The sequence below is a fragment of the Mandrillus leucophaeus genome, unplaced genomic scaffold, assembly GCF_000951045.1.
Source record: "Mandrillus leucophaeus isolate KB7577 unplaced genomic scaffold, Mleu.le_1.0 Scaffold123, whole genome shotgun sequence".
Taxonomy (NCBI): Eukaryota; Metazoa; Chordata; class Mammalia; order Primates; family Cercopithecidae; genus Mandrillus; species Mandrillus leucophaeus.
The window spans coordinates 803,564-822,122 of NW_012100654.1; the positions used below are offsets into that span (position 1 = coordinate 803,564).

Consider the following 18,559-nt stretch of genomic DNA (forward strand, 5'->3'; position numbering starts at 1 on the left):
GCGTGTCCCCTCCCCCTGCACGCAGCCTGCGCCTCTGGCCGCCCCGCGTGCTGCTGTGTTTTAGGGGCCGAGCCAGCTCCAGCCCTACAGTGTCCTCTCTTTAATGCTGGTGCCCTGGGCCATCCCAGAGCCCGTTCTGGGTTCTCCGTGCCTGGGTGCCTCCCCCTTGAGACGTTCAGCCCAGCATTAAGACTCTGTTGCCTGACCTGGGCCACCCACTCCTAGTCTCCGCCCCCTCTTCCCCCGCACCTTCCATTCACTCATTCAGCAAATTTTGCTGGGTCCTGTTTTAGACTCTGGGTTACAGCATTGGAGTGAACAGTCAGGACAGCTGATATTCTGATGGGAAGGTAGACAGCAAAGTTCACAAACACATTACCAAGATAGTTTCCCACAGTGGAACCTGCAGTGAAGAGCATAATATAGGGTGATGTAACAGGGTGGGCCTGGAGGCCCCCACAGGGGTGACTTCTGAGCCGAGATCAAACTAAGCAGCTCCCACCTGCAGTGCTGGGGGAAGAGCCAGGGCAGTGGCTCCCGGCTGAGGCTGAAGTGAGGCGAGCATACCTGGACTAGGAGAGAGGCAGTTGGTGGTGAGGTCTGCAGAGAGTCCCGAGGGCCCAGGTGCTGGGCTGCTGCGAGGAGATAGGGCCACCTGTCCTTGGGAAGCCATTGGAGGGTGTTTCCTTCCAGCCCCCGTTCTGTACTTTTTAGATCACTTTATCTGTCAATATCTGTTTATATCTTTAAAAGGTAAGGCCTCCTTTAACCACAATACGATCATCACAGTTAAAAATATTAACAGTAATTACTTAATATCATGGGATAGCCAGGTAGTGATCATATTTCAGGGGAGGGCTCTAAGGCCTGCTCTGGGTCCCAAGAGGGCTGGAGGCCCCTGATTCCTTAACATTGCAGTAGAAGGGCAGAGGCCGCACGTTTGCTGTGCCTGCAGGCTGACACCAATGGCTGGCACTGGCTGAGTGCTGCCGGTGTGCCAGATCGTGAGGGGAGTTCTCACAACACCTGAGGAACCAGGCACTGTTGGAAGCACCTCCATCTCACAGACTGAGACAGACACAGAAAGCCTGTGCACCTGCCCGAGGTCACCTGGCAGACAAGTTGCAGACTCAGGAAGGGAGCCCATGCTTGGAGGGTGGGAAAGGGTTGGCGGAGGCCCAGGGTGGAGTGTGGGCTCTGCTCAGCCTTGTGCCCTTCACAGTGTCTGGCACTTTCATTCCTTCCCAGCACCTGATTTGGTGAATAGGTGCATTTTAAAACACACTCCAGGTTTAAATCCTTAGCTGAGTGTTTAAACCAAAAAGCCAAATGTCTTCCTAGTAAAACTGGCCTGGGATACAGACCTTGCCTTAGTTTCCTGGAGTTCCATGAAGCTTCCTGGATAAGTTGGGAACTGAGGTCAAAGGTCCTGGGGTCCCTGAGCAGGAAGAGACTTAGAGATCTTTGAAGCATGGAAGAGATGAGGAAACTGAGGTTTGGGAGGGGAAGCAAGGACTTGCTCAAGGTCATAGCTGATGATGGTATTGGCCATTGGGCAGTGTGGAGTGCCAGGTCCTGAAGGGGTCCTGGAGACAGAGGGGCTGGGTGTAGAGGTGATGCTGGGCAGCAGAGAACCTCTGACTTTGGTGCAGAGCGTTCCCCTTCCCTAAGCTTGATAAACACCCAGCCCGCCCTGGTCACTGAGCAGGGACAAAGGTTCACAGAGGTGGCCCTGTCACAGCTGGACACTGTTGACTCTCCTTGGACACTAGACCTAGCATGTTCTTTGGCTTCAGAGGATGCAGCTTTCCCTTCTCTCTGTCAAGGTTCTCTGAGCCCCTCCTGGGCACCAGGGGCCAGTCCAGGCATTGGGGACGCAGCAGAGACATGGAGTGCACTGTCTCAGGGGGAGACAGGCATTAGCTGAGCTTCCCAAGGTGGTGAGTGTCCCAGATGGAGAGAGCAGTGGCAGACAGTGCAGGGGACTCCACTTCCTTATTGGCCAGGATGGGCTGGGGGGCGGTGGTTATCTCCTTTCCCACTAGATGGGTGTGAAGTCCAAGGCAGTTATGCACATGCAGGTGCTCTGGGACCCCAGTGGTTGGCTTCCACGCCATGGATTATCACCAGAGGGGCAGGGCCTTGGCCACCAGGATGCTAAAGCGTCAGGGTGCAGGTGAGAGGGTTGTGTTCAAGCCTGTGCCACTCACAGGGCAGTCAAGGCTCAACGGGGTTTGAGGACTGGAGAGTGGAGGAGGTTTTCCCCTTTAGATGGGGAAACAGCCGTGCGGGCAGGCACTTCTTGGTGTTTGACTGTTTTGCCTGCGTGCTACACTTGCCCAGGTAAAATGCAGGCGGCCTAGTTAAATTTGAATCTCAGGTGAAATAATTTTTAAATATAAGTGTGTTCTATCCAATATTGGGAACATACTTAAAAGTAGTTTATTTTTTAAATCTGAAATTCGAATTTAACTGTCGGCTTGTATTTTTATTTGCGTAATCTGGCAACCCTCTGGAAGCCTCAGCAACATGAGGGTCAGAGGGCAAATGGCTGTTCTACCCCCATTCTGTGACTCAACTGGCGTGATGCTGAGGTCAGGAGTCCTCAGATGTCCAGTGACTCCTATGATGTTGACGGTAGGCTGATTCGGGGTTTTGGCCCTCCTGGGGTCCAGAGAGCCTCCTCGCGCATGCCCTTCTCTCATACTCACCCATACTCAGTTGTTCACAGACACATGTGCTATTTTCCAGGATAATTCTGGAAAATCTGTTTGAAACCAGAAGTGCCCCTGGTTGTGCAATGGGCTTGGAGAGGTCTCTTTTGCAAACAGGTGGTGCAATTTCAGAAAACACTCTTGCAGGCACAGCTCTCCTGGGGGATGGAAGCAGGATCCAGGCATTTGGCAATGGGAGGCTGTGGGCAGGCAGCTGAGGGTGGGGTCAGAGGCCCGAGAGGTGGCAGGTGAGCACTGTCCTTCTGACCAGGCCTCCTGTGTTCCTTCCCTGCAGCTGCCACCGGCACGGCCAGGCCAGCATGGTGGACCACTTACTTCCAGTGGACGAGAACTTCTCGTCGCCAAAATGCCCAGTTGGGTATCTGGGTGATAGGCTGGTTGGCCGGCGGGCATATCACATGCTGCCCTCACCCGTCTCTGAAGATGACAGCGATGCCTCCAGCCCCTGCTCCTGTTCCAGTCCCGACTCTCAAGCCCTCTGCTCCTGCTATGGTGGAGGCCCGGGCACCGAGAGCCAGGACAGCATCTTGGACTTCCTACTGTCCCAGGCCACGCTGGGCAGTGGCGGGGGCAGCGGCAGTAGCATTGGGGCCAGCAGTGGCCCCATGGCCTGGGGGCCCTGGCGAAGGGGAGCGACCCCTGTGAAGGGGGAGCATTTCTGCTTCCCCGAGTTTCCTTTGGGTGACCCTGATGACGTCCCACGGCCCTTCCAGCCTACCCTGGAGGAGATTGAAGAGTTTCTGGAGGAGAACATGGAGCCGGGAGTCAAGGAGGCCCCCGAGGGCAACAGCAAGGACTTGGATGCCTGCAGCCAGCTCTCAGCTGGGCCACACAGGAGCCACCTCCATCCTGGGTCCAGCGGGAGAGAGCGCTGTTCTCCTCCACCAGGTGGTGCCAGTGCAGGAGGTGTCCAGGGCCCAGGTGGGGGCCCCACGCCCGATGGCCCCATCCCAGTGCTGCTGCAGATCCAGCCTGTGCCTGTGAAGCAGGAATCGGGCACGGGGCCTGCCTCCCCTGGGCAAGCCCCGGAGAATGTCAAGGTTGCCCAACTCCTGGTCAACATCCAGGGGCAGACCTTCGCACTCGTGCCCCAGGTGGTGCCCTCCTCCAACTTGAACCTGCCCTCCAAGTTTGTGCGCATTGCCCCTGTGCCCATCGCCGCCAAGCCTGTTGGATCAGGACCCCTGGGGCCTGGCCCTGCCGGTCTCCTCATGGGCCAGAAGTTCCCCAAGAACCCAGCCGCAGAACTCATCAAAATGCACAAATGTACTTTCCCCGGCTGCAGCAAGATGTACACCAAAAGCAGCCACCTCAAGGCCCACCTGCGCCGGCACACGGGTGAGAAGCCCTTCGCCTGCACCTGGCCAGGCTGCGGCTGGAGGTCAGTATAGTGGGTGACAGGTCTGGGCGGTGAGCACAGCCACTCATGTCTGCTTACTTGGGTGTGCAGCAGGGCAATTTTCCACCATTAACAGAAGGCGGATGAGGAAGGGGAGGGAGGGGCAGGCGAGTGCAGGCCCAGAGCTGGCACAGTTGCCTGGAGGCTTCCTTGGTCCTTCTGGTTCCTGAAGCCAGAAGCCAACTGGGCTCCAGTTTCCTGATGGCCAGGTAAGGCTTTGCTGGCCTGTGCTGCCTGCTGGGTCTCCCCATCCAGTCTGACAAGGGTGGGGATTGAGGGGCTGGCGAGGAAGGATGAGTGCGGTCTAGGGGCCAGGCAGCGGCTCCCTTTGGGCCCACAGCCCCACAGGGTAAGTACCACCATCCCAACTTACATCATAGGACACCAGGGCTCCGACTGGCCAGGTACTTGCCCAAGGTCACTCTGCTTTGTGAATGGGATTTGAACCCCGGGGTCGGATTTGAGAGGTCACATCCTGAAAATGCTGCTTCCTCAACCAGTGGGACTAGCTTCATTCACCGATGTCTCTAGACATGTGGGCTGGGCCTAGCCCGTGCTTCCTCTCTGGGGACATGGAAGCGTGTTTGGGAGGCTGCAAAGGCCAACCGAGAGGGAGGCTAGGCCAGCTGGCAGTGCTGTCACAGGTGGCAGAACCCAGGCTGTCTGATCTGCATGGCAGTGGGGAAATCAGGGGTCAAATGATAACTGGCAGTGTCCCAACCATGGTTACCCAGCACCCATCCCTGAGCACCGGGTGCTGCTCAACCTCCTTGGGAGGGGTGTCCACCTTTTCCTGAAATGTAGGCTGCTTGCCAAGAGCTTATGTGCTCCGAGGTGCCAGAGCCAGCCCTCTGCATTTCCAGATGCCCATCCCAAAGGAATCTCTGTCCTGCCTTGGGGGCGCTGTATGCTGTTGGCACATTCCCCATTTTTGCTGCTGTGGCTGCTGCTGTGTGTGTGAGATGGGGCATGCTCATCTGTGTACCTGGGGATGTATACAGGCCTGGGCCTCGCCAGCGGGTGTGTGACTGTGTGTATGCATGTCCACATGTGTATGCATCTTGCTTTCTTTGTGTCTGTGCCATGTGACCATATGTGTTTGCACACATACACGTCTTAGGTGTTTGTGCACCATGTGTGCCTGCCTGTGTGTGTGTGTTATGTGTGGGTGCAGCGCCCAGGGAGCAGTTTGCAGCTTTTGTTTTCTTGACCATACTCTGGTTCTGAGAGCTCTTGAGAGTTGTCTGGGGCAGAGGTCCTGGCCGGTGAGGCTGAGCCATGGCCGGGGAGCTGTGAGTGGAATGTATGTTGTGGCACTGGTGCCGCCTTTCCATTGAGTGCCAATCTGGCCAGAGAAGGGACTTTTCCTGAACAGTGTCTAGGTTTATGGAGGCCCCTCCTGAGTGAGGACCTCACTCTGTCCTGTCTCCCACCCCATTCAGACAGACCAGAGAGGCTGCTGCGAGAGCCCACCCTGGGGCCTCACAAGGTCTCCATCCTGGAGTCCCCACCTCTCTGAGCTTTGTACCTAGGCCTGCCAAGTGGGTGCAGGGCTGACAGGCTACTTGTGAGAGGACACAGTAGCAGTTACACTGTGTGGGAGGTCAGAGGAGCCGAGAGAAGGGCCAGGAGCGCTCTTGATTGAAGCAGGAAACTTGTACAGGGAAGGCGAGGGCACGGGAGTGTGGGGGCAGTGGTCTTGAGCCTACACCTGGGTCAGCCACCAACTTGCCATGTGCCTTTGGGGTGGTCCTCCTCCGAACCTCAGTTTCCTGTCTGCAGAGTAGAGGGCTAGCCCTTTGCAGCCCATGGCAGGCATGCAGGGCTCCGCAGCGGCCTTCTTGTTGTTGGTACATCACAAGGATACAAACTCATACAAGGCAGTTTCTGAGGAGGAACCCTGAAGGTATTCTCTCCAGCCCCCAAGAGGGCGGTGCCTATTGTGGAGGTGCCCCCTACTCCCAGGGGCCCTGCATGCACTCTCCTCTTGGTGGGGGCAGGCAGGGGCTGCAGAGAGGAAGGGAAGCCTCCCGCCAAGCACCAGTCTGGACTCCCTAGTCGGGCTCAGCTTTCAGCGCTGTCTCCTGGCCATAGTCGACCATTGGCAAGTGGCTCCTCTAGTCGTGGTGAGGCTGGGTAGGGTGGTGGGGAGGGCAGGTGTGGTCCTCATCCAAGACCAGCCTTCTTCCTGGATATCTTAGAGCCAGAGAGCTGATAGGCCCCTCAGCCCAGAGTGTATCTCAGTGAGGCAGATCTTAGTTCTCTATACAGTGGCCTCAGGAGGTAATGAGGTACATGAGAGAGTGGGGACTTGTGGAGGGGATTCAGCTCTGACACATCTGAGCCCTGGCACTGGTTGTGCTGCCCAGGACCCACTTGGCAGGAGAAGGCATGATGGTTGCCTGGCCCAGTGAGATCACAGTGGCACTGCCCCCAGGAGCTGTCCCTGCTGCCAGCCATGCCCTGGGCTTCCTGAGGGCTCCTCCAGCTTCCCCCAGGGTCCCCTGGAGTGGGACTGGCCCTCAGGGGGTAACTCATGGCAGAGGCGCTGTTCAGCTGGGAGCTGAGGGCACCGGCCTCTAGAGACGGCTGCTTTTCTGAGGATGCGGGGAGTCCTCAGTTGGCTTTCAGGGATCTTGCCTTAGTTTCCTGGAGCTCCATGAAGCTTGGGATCTGCCCTGTCTGCTTGTGTCTCTTAATATGGTGATAGTCTTCAACTGAGAGGGAGCCCCTGCAACTCCTTGCAGCAGTCAGGAGGGAGGATGGACCCTGCTTTGGGATAGCTGGGTCTGGACAGGACTGGAGGAGTAACGATGATGATGGTGAGATGGCATATTTACTGACCACTCACTGTATGCTGGGCACTAATCTTAAGTTTCTCAGAGCTGGAATCCCTTCTGTCCGCTATTGTAACTTGCATACTTCCTGCCATGGGGAGCTCATTACCTTCTGAGGCCTTTAAGTGTACTTTGCTATGCTTCAGTTTCTATTCAAGCTTCTCATTCTGGCCCATAGACCCACACAATGTGCTTGCCTGTCTCTTCCCCTTACTGAGTAGGATCCAGCCACGCTGGCCTCCCCACTGTTGCTCAGGCTCCTGCTCTCACGTGGGCATCAGCCCTCTCTGTGCCCTCTCGAATGACCCCTGCCCTTGAGGCTGTAGTGACAGCTTAAGGTTTTCGCATTAGCTCATCAGGTCCTTGTAACTGTCTGGTAAAGTGTAGGCCCCAATCTTCATTTCACAAAGAGGGAAACTGAGGCACAGACTGCTTACATCACATGCCCGCAGGGACATAGCTAGTGAGTGTGAATCTGGGTTGCATGCCTAAGCCCGAGCAGAGCCCTGCTCTGGCCGCCCAGCAGTTCCAGCTGGTATCAGAGTTGCCGTGTGTGCCCCCACTCTCCTACCAAGAGATCGGCCCAAAAGGCATTATGCTTCTGGGCTATGGGAAAAGAGCTAACAACCACAATCGAGATAATAACCAGGGCCTGTAATGCATACCTGGCACTGCTCTGAGCAAAATTCACATATATTAATTTATGTAATTCTCGAAATTAGTAGGCATCGGCATGTTATCCCTGTTTCACAGAGGAGATAATTAAAGCACAGAAGAGTTAGGTAAATTCTCCAGTCAGCCAGCCAGTAAGCCACAGAGCCAGGAGTTCAACTGAGGCTGTCTGCCCAGACTCAGAGACCTCCCTCTGCACCCCTGTGTTGGGTGCTAACTCTGGTGTTGGGGACCTCCACCTCCATCTGCAGCTTAGCCTGGTCTTTGGGGTGGCAGCTCTGCACTTTCACCTACTCCCCGTGTGGGAGCTCTCCACTCCCAGGACTCGTCTCTTCTTCCTGGTGGCCCTGATGAATGGGATGCTCTTCCTGCCCCAGGCTGGCTCTGGCCTCGTACCGTGTCCTGTGCTCGGAGAACAAGCGAGGGCCCCTCAGCCCCCTTGTCCCTCTGTGTAATGGACGGTGCCCTCCCTCCACTGCTGAGGTCGGCACCTGCCCAGGTACTCAGCCCACTTCCTTCTGCTTTTGGTCCTGAAAGTATTCCCTGTCCCTTCTCTGGTGACATGATTTTGGCACCCTCAACAGGGCTGAGAGCAGGCTTTCCCTGTTCTGATCCAGCCGTCTGGGAAGTACTGCTTGCCTGCCTTCCTAGAAGTTTCCTTGCCTCACTCTCAGACATAGGCATCCTTTGTTCCTTGCAGCAGAACGTCCTGTTCCAGAATGGCCAAGCCATTCCATCCAGAAAAAATCTCTTCTGCTGCAGTGAATATGAATATGAATAACTGTCATCATCCTGCAGGGTGGGTACCTTTGTCATCCACAGTGGATGTGGGGTGGGGGGACAGAGAAGGGGAGTTGCAGGCTCCTCTTGAGCGTCAGAGCCAAGAGGTGGTAGGCACAGGATTCAAACCTAGGGGTCTGGCTCCCAGCCTGCTCTCATGGCCGCTGTGTGATGAGGCTTTTTCTGACCTCCTTCCCTCTGTAGGCAGAGGCCCCCGGTATGGTTGGGCAGGTTGTGAACTGCACAACTCTAGGGAGCACCATTCCCATTGCAGTTTCTGAGACTGGAGCATTTGTGGTGTTGTCCTTCTGGCAGATGAGGGTTAGTGTCTCAAGGAAGGGAAGCCTTCACATAGAAGTGCTGTATGCACCAGCCCTGACATTATAGCTGCTCTAGAGAGACACTGGACCCCTGTTTACCCTCTGCCCTACAGCTCAGTGCAAATCATGGTGCTGCCCTGTCTGCAACAGGACCTCACCAGAAGCCAGGCCCAACACTCAACTCCATGCAGGTGATAAGAGCTCATGATTCTTGAATAATTGCCACGTGCTAAGCAGGGCTCTAAACTGTTACTGGTAGCCTTGTACAAACCTCATAGTCCTCAGGAATAGGTATTTTGTTCTCTCTGTGTCCGGGTAGAGAAACTGAGGCTCAGGGAGCTTGGTGACTTTCCTAGGTTGCCTGGTTGGTAAGTGGCAGAGCTTACTGCCTACAAGGGCTGCATCTTACCCACTGGGTTCCCGTGTCCCCCACTGTAGTCCCCAGGGTTCTCTGTTGGCTGCTGTTTGGGAGAATGTGGCATGCAGGGGTGAGGCAGGGGGTCTTCTGAGGGCTTGATTCCCCGGGAAAGTCCTCTCAGGTGCAAGGACCCTGTGGCAGCAGGGAGGGAGTTCAGGTGAGGACAGCATGTTGTCCAGCTTGGTTCTCTCATCTGCCTGTCCTTCCCAGGGTGTCACCATGACCAGAGAGCTACGTTGCCCCACGTCACCACCTGTGGTCTCTGAGATGAGTCTTGGAAGGTGGGCAGGAATGCCGAAGTCTTCACTGGATGAGTGAAGAAATTGAGGCCCAGAAAGGACCATTCAGGGCACCCAGTGGGGTGGGAACTGTCAAGGCAGGAACCTGAGACTCTGTCCCCTGAACTGTGTGACTTGGCCTCTTTAAACCCTTACCATGGTCTTGCCAGTCCAATGGGGCTGGCTCATCCTGGCTCCCTGGCCAGTGAGATGCTGGGTGACCCCAGGGCTGCAGTCTGGGAGGTGTGGCACTCTGTGTCTGCAGCCAGCTTTCTGCCTGCCCCTGCCCTGGGCCAGCTCCTCTGCTCAGAAGCTGTGTGCCCAGCTGCAGCTGGGGGCAAGTGTTCTGCCCAGGAGCACAGGTGTCAACTTTGACTGCCAGGGCACATTTATCCCATTTCGTCACTGGCACAGGGCCTTGTGACACATACCACCCAGCCAGGCCTGTGGAGGAGGCTGGGGGGCTCTGCTGACTGGGAGTTCAGGTCATCTGCCATCGCTAGGGCAGGGGGCTGTGTCAAGACCTTTGCTCCAACCTCAAGGGCTCTGTCTTGTCAGTGACCCTGGATCAGGCCCTCAGCACCCCGAGCTTCAGTTTCCTCCTCTGACAGGCAGGGCAGTTGGGCTTCACCTAGTCTGGAGATGTGCTGAGAGTGCTGCCCTGTGCCTGGTGCCACCACCACTCTGTGATGTGGGTTGGAGTGCCTGTCTCCTCCTGCAGGCCCTCCTGCCACCCCCTGTGCCTTGTCCAGAGCATGTTCTGCTGGGTCCTTCTACTCCTCCACCCACAGGGTCAGGGCACCAGGGTATCACCAACCCTTACCAATCACTGGTTGGGAACTGCTGTTCGGGGCATCGCCTTTCGCTGGGTGGCCCTGGTCCACAAAGGGGTGTTGGGCCTGGTGTCCCTGTGTGTGTGTGTGCGTGAGTACATGGGGGCATGAATTTGTGCCTCTGTGTGTGTGTGCGTGTGTGTGGGCACATACTCATTTGTGTATGTTTGTGTGCCTGTATTTGTCTGTATGTGTGTGCACGCGTGCGCATGCTTTGGGACTGCTCCTTGACAGTGTCTGCCCCCCTGGGGCTGCTTGCTGTGCCCACTCTTGCATTGAAATGCACCTCCTTAGCACCTACCATATACCAGGCATTGAGCTGGTCATGGGAAGACCACAGGGAACCAGACAGACATATCCTTTGTCATGGAGCTGACGGTCTAGTGGGACAGACTGACAGTCATCAAAAAGTTAAAGATAATTTAAAATCAAAACAACAGCAAGAGTGAGGAAAGAGAGGTGTGTAATGCCACGGGAGCTTAGAATTGGATGCAGTCCTGGAGGGATTTCCTGAGGAAGCGACATTCGAACTGAGCTCTAAGGAATGGATAGGAGAGAGCACAGAGGGGGAGGAAAGAACATTCTAGAAAGAGGGAATAGCATGTGCAAATGGCCTGTGGCAAGAAGAACCAAGGAAAGGTCAATGCAGGTGGAGCACAGAGGGGGATAGTGTGTCGTGGGAGGGGTAGGTGGGGTGGGAGGGTCCTGCTGCCAAGCCAGGGGTGGAGAGAACCTCAAATCCCTGAGATCGGTGGCAAGCAGTCCAGGCCCTCGATGCAGCCTGGGCTCTTGACTGTCACATGAATGCCTGCTCCCAGGCCGCCGGGCCAAGAAAGGGAAATGTCGGGAGCCACCTGAACTCCCAGATGCACTTTGCAGGGCCAATCTTTATTTGGACCTGCGTTAGAGGGCCCAGCTTCCAGCACAGCTGGTTCCAGGAGTGGGTGGGCTCAAGTCTGAGGACCCCTCTCCCTGTGCTGCACAGGAAGTCTGCTTCCTCCTCCCAGGCCTCAGTTTCCCCTCCAGATGGGCTGTCCTGTACAGACCTTCACAGATGCCCCTGTGGAGATCTGGTCCAGCGGGGTAGATGAGGCCAGGGTGGTGAGAGGCAGCCAGCATCAGGGCCTGAGCGACTGAGTGCACCTGTGGTCTCAGAGACTCCTGCACACTGGGTTGGCTGTGGGAGGAAAGCCCTGGGCCCTGGGAGCATTGGGGTCCTTTCCTGTTGGGAGCTTTTACCAGCTGCTCTGGCAGTTCCCAACAGAGAATGCCCACTGTGCCAGCATGAGCCTTTACTGTAGTTCTTTTTATCTTGGAGCGGTAGCAGGGGCAGCTTGGGACAGTGGCTCATGCCTTTAATCCCAGCACTTTGGGAAGTTGAAGTAGCCTTATCGCATGAGCCCAGGCGTTTGAGACCAGCCTGGGCAATATAGGGAGGCCTGGTGTCTAAAAAAAAATACAAAAATTATCTGGGTGTGGTGGGCACACCCATAATCCTAGCTACTCTGGAGGCTGAAGAGGATTGATTGAACCCGGGAGGCTGCAGTGAGCCATGATCGCGCCACTGCACTCCAGCCTGGGTGACTGAGCGAGACCCTATCTCAAAAAAAGAAAAAAAATAATTGATATTTTGAGAACTGGTATAGCCTTATCGACGCAGATGGGGGACCCTCTTCTAATTCTGTAGAGGCTGCAGGTGTGTGCAGCCACCCTTTGGGTGAGTGCCAGGTGCGCGCCTCGCATCCCCGCATCTTTGTGGGGTCGGGGCAGGCAGGGCCAGGCCTCGCTCACCGCGCCATGTCCCGCAGGTTCTCGCGCTCTGACGAGCTGTCGCGGCACAGGCGCTCACACTCGGGCGTGAAGCCGTACCAGTGTCCTGTGTGCGAGAAGAAGTTCGCGCGGAGCGACCACCTCTCCAAGCACATCAAGGTGCACCGCTTCCCGCGGAGCAGCCGCTCCGTGCGCTCCGTGAACTGAAAGCGCCCCGAACCCCCGCCTGTCCTTCACCCCAGATCCCCACCCCAGCCCCATTTTTTTAAGCAATAATTTATTTGCCTCCTCCAGAGGGACATGACAATGTTACCAGCCCACCTTCTAAAGCCTGGGAAGTGTGAACCCAGGGCCCGCCAACCGCTGCCTTTCTCGGGAGTACTTAGAGCCTCGAACCCGCACCCCTGGGGGCTGGGCCCCCGGCGCCCGGGGCTGGAGGCAGGCCTTCGTGCCTTCGTGCCTTCGTGCCTTCCCGCCTTCCCGCGGTGGCCAGGCCTCTGCTGCAGCCGCTGGTTGCAGGCAGAGTTTTGGGGACCTGGCCCTTCTCCCACTGGGCTCCCCCGACCTCGGCCAAGGCCAGAACTTTAGTGCTCGGTGAAGATGAAATGTGCAGTTTTGAAATGTTGGGTTCCCAGAGAGAGTCATGCTGGGGGAGAAGGAAGTAGGCCAGAAGTCCAGGGCTGCACTGTGGTGTGAGGGTGGCTTGGCTTTGTCTAAGATGCCTGCTCAGCATGATCACCAGAGGGTGTGGGCAGGGCTCTGGGGGTGGGGTGGGTGTCAGGACCGGGCCCCTGGGGCCTCATGTGGGAGAGAGGTGAAAAGTGTCCCCCACTGGGGGGCTGGCAGTGCATGTGCTTGAGTTAAATGTGCAGGGCAGAAAGAGCCAGAAGCGCCTGTACCCAGGGGCTCATCCCCTCCTCCGGTTTCCCAGACAAATCCAGACACCAGCCTCTAGGGTGGCCTTGAGAGGAGAGGGCCAGGCTGTCCTGGGTGTGAGAGAACTAGATAGAGCCTCCCAACCCTGATTTAGAAATGCATTCCTTATTTTGTCTAGAAATTAATAAATGAACTAGCTTGTTTTGACAGGTTTATTTCACATCCTATGAATGTATGTAAATAAACTGTACATAGGTCCATCCACATAAAATATCTTTTAATAACATATCAACATTTGTGTAAATTTGAAATTTAAAAAAATCTATGAAGCTGGTGTACATATGTTACAATTATGTATATTTTCTTTGGTCCTTCATAAAAATATATTTACTTTGCCAATAAAAAGAAAAAGAACTCACAACTTTTGGCATTCATGTGCTGTTTTCCTGTTTTGCCGGGATGTGGAGGTGATTCTGGGGCTGAGAATCACCTATGTCTCCACCTTCGCAGAGTTCAGGGGACCCTGTTTTGTATTTGGAGGGATAGAAAGGCTCCTTGGGGTCCAACCCCGGTCCAGCGGTGTAGGGTTCCCACACAGCTCAGCTCCAGGCCAGTTGCTGAGATTCTGCTCATCTCAGCTCCCTAACCTAGAGCTCCATAAACCCAAATCCAGCCCACATTCCGGCAGCACCTGTGGGAAGCTGCCTCAGGCCTGGCCAGTCCTGCGAGGCTCACCTACTCTGCTATTGGAGACTCTTTCTTGCACTTCCTACCCCCATCCAGTCCACCAAACCTATTATGTACCCCCTATATGCCTGCTGTGCCCTGGCAGAGTATTTACCCCCTTAGGAACGTGGCTGTGCCATTTCCTCCTGGCATGGGTAACTGTGAAAGTGTTAGGAATCCTCGGCAGGCAGAGGTGAGACTCGGAGAGGCTAGTAGTCCTCCATCCTCCCTAACTCCCTGACGTGCCTAGGGTCTTGGCTGTGTGGCTCCACAGTTGAGGTTGGACGCTTCCACATGTCCTGTGATGGCCAGAGCCTGGGGGAAGTGGGGACCCAAGCACAAGGAGGGGCTATGAGCCCCACAGGGAAAGGCAAGAAAATGGAAGCTGACCAGGGCCTGCTTCAGTGGCTCAGCTGGTGTGAAGCACACAGTGAGAGGGCTGCTCTGGTTCACCCACCCACATGCAGTGGGAAGCAAGAACCTTCTAGAAGGATCCCTTGCTTTATAAGAGCTGGATGCAAGTCGGGTCAAGTGCTTCTCGGTGAAACCCTTGGAGATCTGGAGGCTGGGGGCAGGGCACCCTTGGGCTCCCAGCAGAGAGATATCTGAATGTAGGGGTGTGTGTAAAGTCGTGCAGCTCAGAGGGCAGAGGCCGTTGTTCTCACCAGCAGCCTAGCACACAGCACAGCTGATAGGAGGATGGACATCCTATCCTGACTGGCCATGGTCCTGAGGAGGAGGCTGGGCCTGGTGACCTCTGTCCTTTGCCCCTGACCGGATGTACCCTCTGTGGGCAAACACACTGTAGGGAAGCAAGGCATTGATTTCCAGCCTGTTAACGTGGGCTTTCTTCATCCGTAAACAAGCAGTGCAGCCCTAGATAAGAGGGACGTCAGAGGGACAGGGAGGATTGTTGTCTGGTCAGGATGATGACATGGGAGGTGGAATAACCCCGGGAGCATATGCACCTTCTGTGCCAAGGACCGGCCGGACACACTGCTCACCTCCCCTGGGTGTGTGTTCCAACAGCCTGCTGTTGTCTTGCAGCAGGGAGTGTGTGTAGGGGGTGGTCTTAGTGGTCCTCTCAATCTGGGCTTCCAGGCTTGCACCTGAATTGTGTGTGTGTGCACACTTATGGCGCACCTCCCCGTGGTGAGTGTGCCTCCTGGGGGTCTTGGCTAAGTTGTGGGGAGCACAGCACAATGCAGGAAGCAGGGCTGCTGGGGCCACACTGCCTGTTGATCCTGGGCTCCAGCTCTTTATGTGTGTCCTAGACCTCTCTAGATGTCAGCTCCTTCACCCTGCAGAGTGGTGTGAAAGGCCCCGGGCAGCAGCGTGGTGGCACATGGTAAGTGACTCTGGATACAGAGCCCAGGATGCAGAGCCCAGCTGTGTGGCACCCCCAGGGTTCCTGCTGCAGCCCCAATGTCAGCATCGCCTTGGCCCTGGCGGGGGTTGAGAGTCCGTTGCAGGCGCCTGGCCTGGCTCCTGCCTCAGAGATCCCCATGCCACCACCTTTCTGACCCCCTGTGATTTCTGTGGCTGGAAGGGGAGTGCTGTGTTGGCCTGCAAGCTGAAAAAGCAGGAGGAGATGGGCCCTGTGCTCACCATGGTTAGGAATAGAGGTGGAAGCTGGAAGACTACAGAGCAGGAACTCTAGCAGTTATGGCGCCACCCACCCACCTACCCCTAAGGCACGCAGAGGGGAAGGAAGTACCATTTACTGATCACTGTACTACGTAGAGTATGAGTTAGACTACTATAACAAAGAAATCCCCAAACTTTGTGGCTTAAACAAGATAGCAGTTTATTTTCCTCTGCTTAGATGGTCTCGGAGGGAGCAGCCTGGGCTGGCACAGTGGACTGAGTGCAGGGCACTCAGCCTCTTTTGCTCTTGTTGCTCCTCCAATGCCCACCTTGGCTCCACAGGACTGGGTCAGCTGGGAGAAGCAGGCAAGGGGACGTGTTTCTGCCCTGCCCTCCTGGGATTTGTACACTCACTTCCACTCCCATCCTATTGGCCAGAACTCAGTAACTTGGCCTCATCTGCTGCCAGGGAGGCTGGAAAATGCAGTTGTCATCTGGGCAGCATGAGCACAGCTGAAATGTGGGGCACATGTTGCAGGAGAAGGCAAGGAGGTAGGAGCAGAGGGCAGCCAGGAGTTTCCATGGCAAGCTCATTGTTTTGCCCCAGCTGTGCCCACGGTGGGTCCTCTTTCCCATAAGCTGGCAGCATGGCTACGTTTGGTGGTGCCAGGTGAGTTCAGCTCTCCATGGCCTCATCCACATTCTCAGAAAGGGCATCACTGATAAGTGTGGGATCAGCAGTCAGACTTCCGGGGCAGCAGATTATTAAGAAGGGAAACTCTGTGGGAACAGAGGAGCCAAGAGGCCCTGCGCAGGAGCCAAGATGCCTTGGTTGGGAAACCAAGGCTGCAAATGACACAATCTTGACTCCTGTGGACAGCAAACCCTTGCAATGCCATCACTGTCTGTTCCTGAATAGGGTCTAGAGTTTATGTGGGGCCTTGGGAGCTGACAGGTGGAGAGGGGGCATAGGCAGAAAGCCTCAGGACCAGGGCTTCCAGGAAAATTGTCATTTTCCTTGTGCTGTATTGGTTCAGGCTATCCAAGGCGAACCTGCGAGGAATGAACATGTCAACCTGCACAGTGGAGACGTGAGGAGGGGATCTGAACCCACAGGAGAGGGCTGAGAGTGGGGGCCATGTCTGAGCAGGTCCCACTTCATTTGGTGATGAGCAGAGACGAAAATGGGACCGGTTCAAAAGATGCAGAATGAGGCAAAGAGAGCGGCATTCAAACACTCAAGGAAAGTGCACATCTCCTTGTGCCCTGCGGGGCCGGGAGGGCACTAGAAACGCCCTGCTGTTTTCAATGAGGAAGAAATAGAGAGCCCAGGCTGTAGTGCGAGGGCACCAGGACCAGGTAAAAAGAGAGCTGGAAGGGATGGGGTGGGGGGCGGATTGCAAGAAAACAAAAGATGCAGGGTGGAGTTAAAATCCACATGGGAGAACGTCAGGAGTGGGCATGAGGACAGGGAACTCCCCGCACTGCTGCAGAAGGCAAATGATGACAGCTCAGGCGCTGGCTCGGCTCCGGTTCTGTGAGGTCCTGCTCTGTGCCCCAAACAGCCGGACCCGTCAGGGACCGCAAAGGAGCCCCTCCTGGAGGTCTGGACCCGGAGATGAGTGACCAGTCCCCCACTGTCAGCCTCCCCCGGCCCTGCTGCCCCACTCTGCTCTCCAAGCCGTCCTGGCGCACGGACATATCCGCACCCAGCACTGATAGAGATCGCAGCCGGTCCTCAGGCTGTTCTCAGAACCCAGCCCGGACGTTCCCTGCTGTTTCCATCCTCTGGGTTCTGTGAATTTGACCTCAACCCTGAGCTGAGCTGACACTGAAAGACAGCAAGAGCAGTGTCTGCAGCAGGCGGCTCCAGCGCGAAAGTGAGGCGCAAGGCTACCACGGACCCAGCTGAGGAGGGCCAGGGAAGGGAGCAGGCAGCAGGTGCTGGGAGCTGGAAATGCCTGATGAGAAGGGTGAAAATACATTTCTGCAGAAATAGGTCTAAATCATTCCAAATGTGTTTAAAACCTAAATGCAAATGTCAAATATTGATAGAGAAAGAGAAGACATTTGCAATGTGAAAGTTATAACACATTACTAGTCTGGCTGTAAATCCCCCATGATATGAACAGCCAGGGAAATTGTGTGTAGGATTGAAGCGTGGCTCTCAGGGTCTCCTCCTTCCCACAGAAGTCTTTGCATTATGCATGAAATGAAGAAATGACATCGATGCCATTTCTGTAGGGTTAATTGGTGAGTTGTTGAACAGCTACCCTCAGAGGGCTCTGTTTAAATGCACGAATGTCACCTTGACAGAGAAATGAAGGACACCTGTCTGTTTCCACTGCAAAGTGGCAGTGCTCTTCTCTCCCTGAATCCCTGGACAAGGCGTGAACACTCACACTGATGTGGCACTGCTGGGAGGACAGCTGGACCACTGCCCATCAGAGGACACCCTGGTGCCACACAGGAGTCCTGGTTCCCACCTTGGGCTGGGTGGCAAAGGCCCCTCCCTGCCCTCTCCCGGCCTTCCCAAGCTGGTGGCCTTACCACAAATCTGGGCGCACAGCTGGGATTCCATCTACATCCTGGCAGAGGATGCCCTGCACAAAGCTGCCAAGGTGCAGTGGGCTCAGTCTTCCTGATACCTGAGTCTCTTTGCCAATCTCTCACACTGGCAAAATGCTTTCCAGATGGTCACAAGAAGCCGCAGCGGCCGGAGTGTACTCCACTGGGCATCCTACTCAACCCCTTCCCTGGTGTGAAAGAACCCGTCACTCTGGCAGCCACTGTCTCTTCGGCCTTTCCTGGAGGGTTGTGGGGCTTCTCAGCCCCAGTGGCTGCACTTGGAAAGCCCCTATTTGATGTTTCAGTTTAAAGAATATGAATTATTTGAAATAATGAAATAATATGATTACATATTATGTTCTGTTGCAATTATATAATTTATAATATATAAACAATATATTGTACTTAAAGAGGGAGCGTGGGAGGAAGGAGAGGAGCAGAAAAGATAACTATTGGGCACTGAGCTTAATACCTAGGTGATGTAATAATATGTACAACCCCTGTGACACACATTTACCCATGTAACAAACCTTCACATGAACCTCTAAACCTAAAATCAAAAAATTTTTTAAATTATAATATATAAACAATGTAATATAACATGTATGTTAATATATGATATATATGTTATATACTAGTATATAATATATAACATAATATAGTATAGTGTAGTGTATTATACATATAATACATATAACAAAATAACATATATACTAATATAATATAATGAATAACTAAATAATATATGTTATTATACCTA

At 54.9% G+C, this 18,559-nt stretch overlaps 1 protein-coding gene across 1 annotated transcript; it reads left to right on the forward strand.

The window, feature by feature from the left end:
• The first annotated feature begins 1,668 nt into the window (after positions 1–1,668).
• Positions 1,669–13,339, forward strand: KLF15 (Kruppel-like factor 15). Its single transcript, XM_011971518.1, has 3 exons — positions 1,669–1,940; positions 3,010–4,116; positions 12,081–13,339. The coding sequence occupies exons 2-3, from the start codon at positions 3,035–3,037 to the stop codon at positions 12,247–12,249; spliced, it is 1,251 nt and encodes a 416-aa protein (XP_011826908.1). The 5' UTR covers positions 1,669–1,940; positions 3,010–3,034; the 3' UTR covers positions 12,250–13,339.
• The last annotated feature ends 5,220 nt before the right edge of the window (positions 13,340–18,559 follow it).

Excerpts from the sequence above, each read along its gene's own strand:
- KLF15 (XM_011971518.1), top strand. The coding sequence starts at position 3,035 with ATGGTGGACCACTTACTTCCAGTGGACGAGAACTTCTCGTCGCCAAAA. Across the intron at positions 4,117-12,080 it reads TGGCCAGGCTGCGGCTGGAG|GTTCTCGCGCTCTGACGAGC; the intron begins GTCAGTATAGTG and ends CATGTCCCGCAG.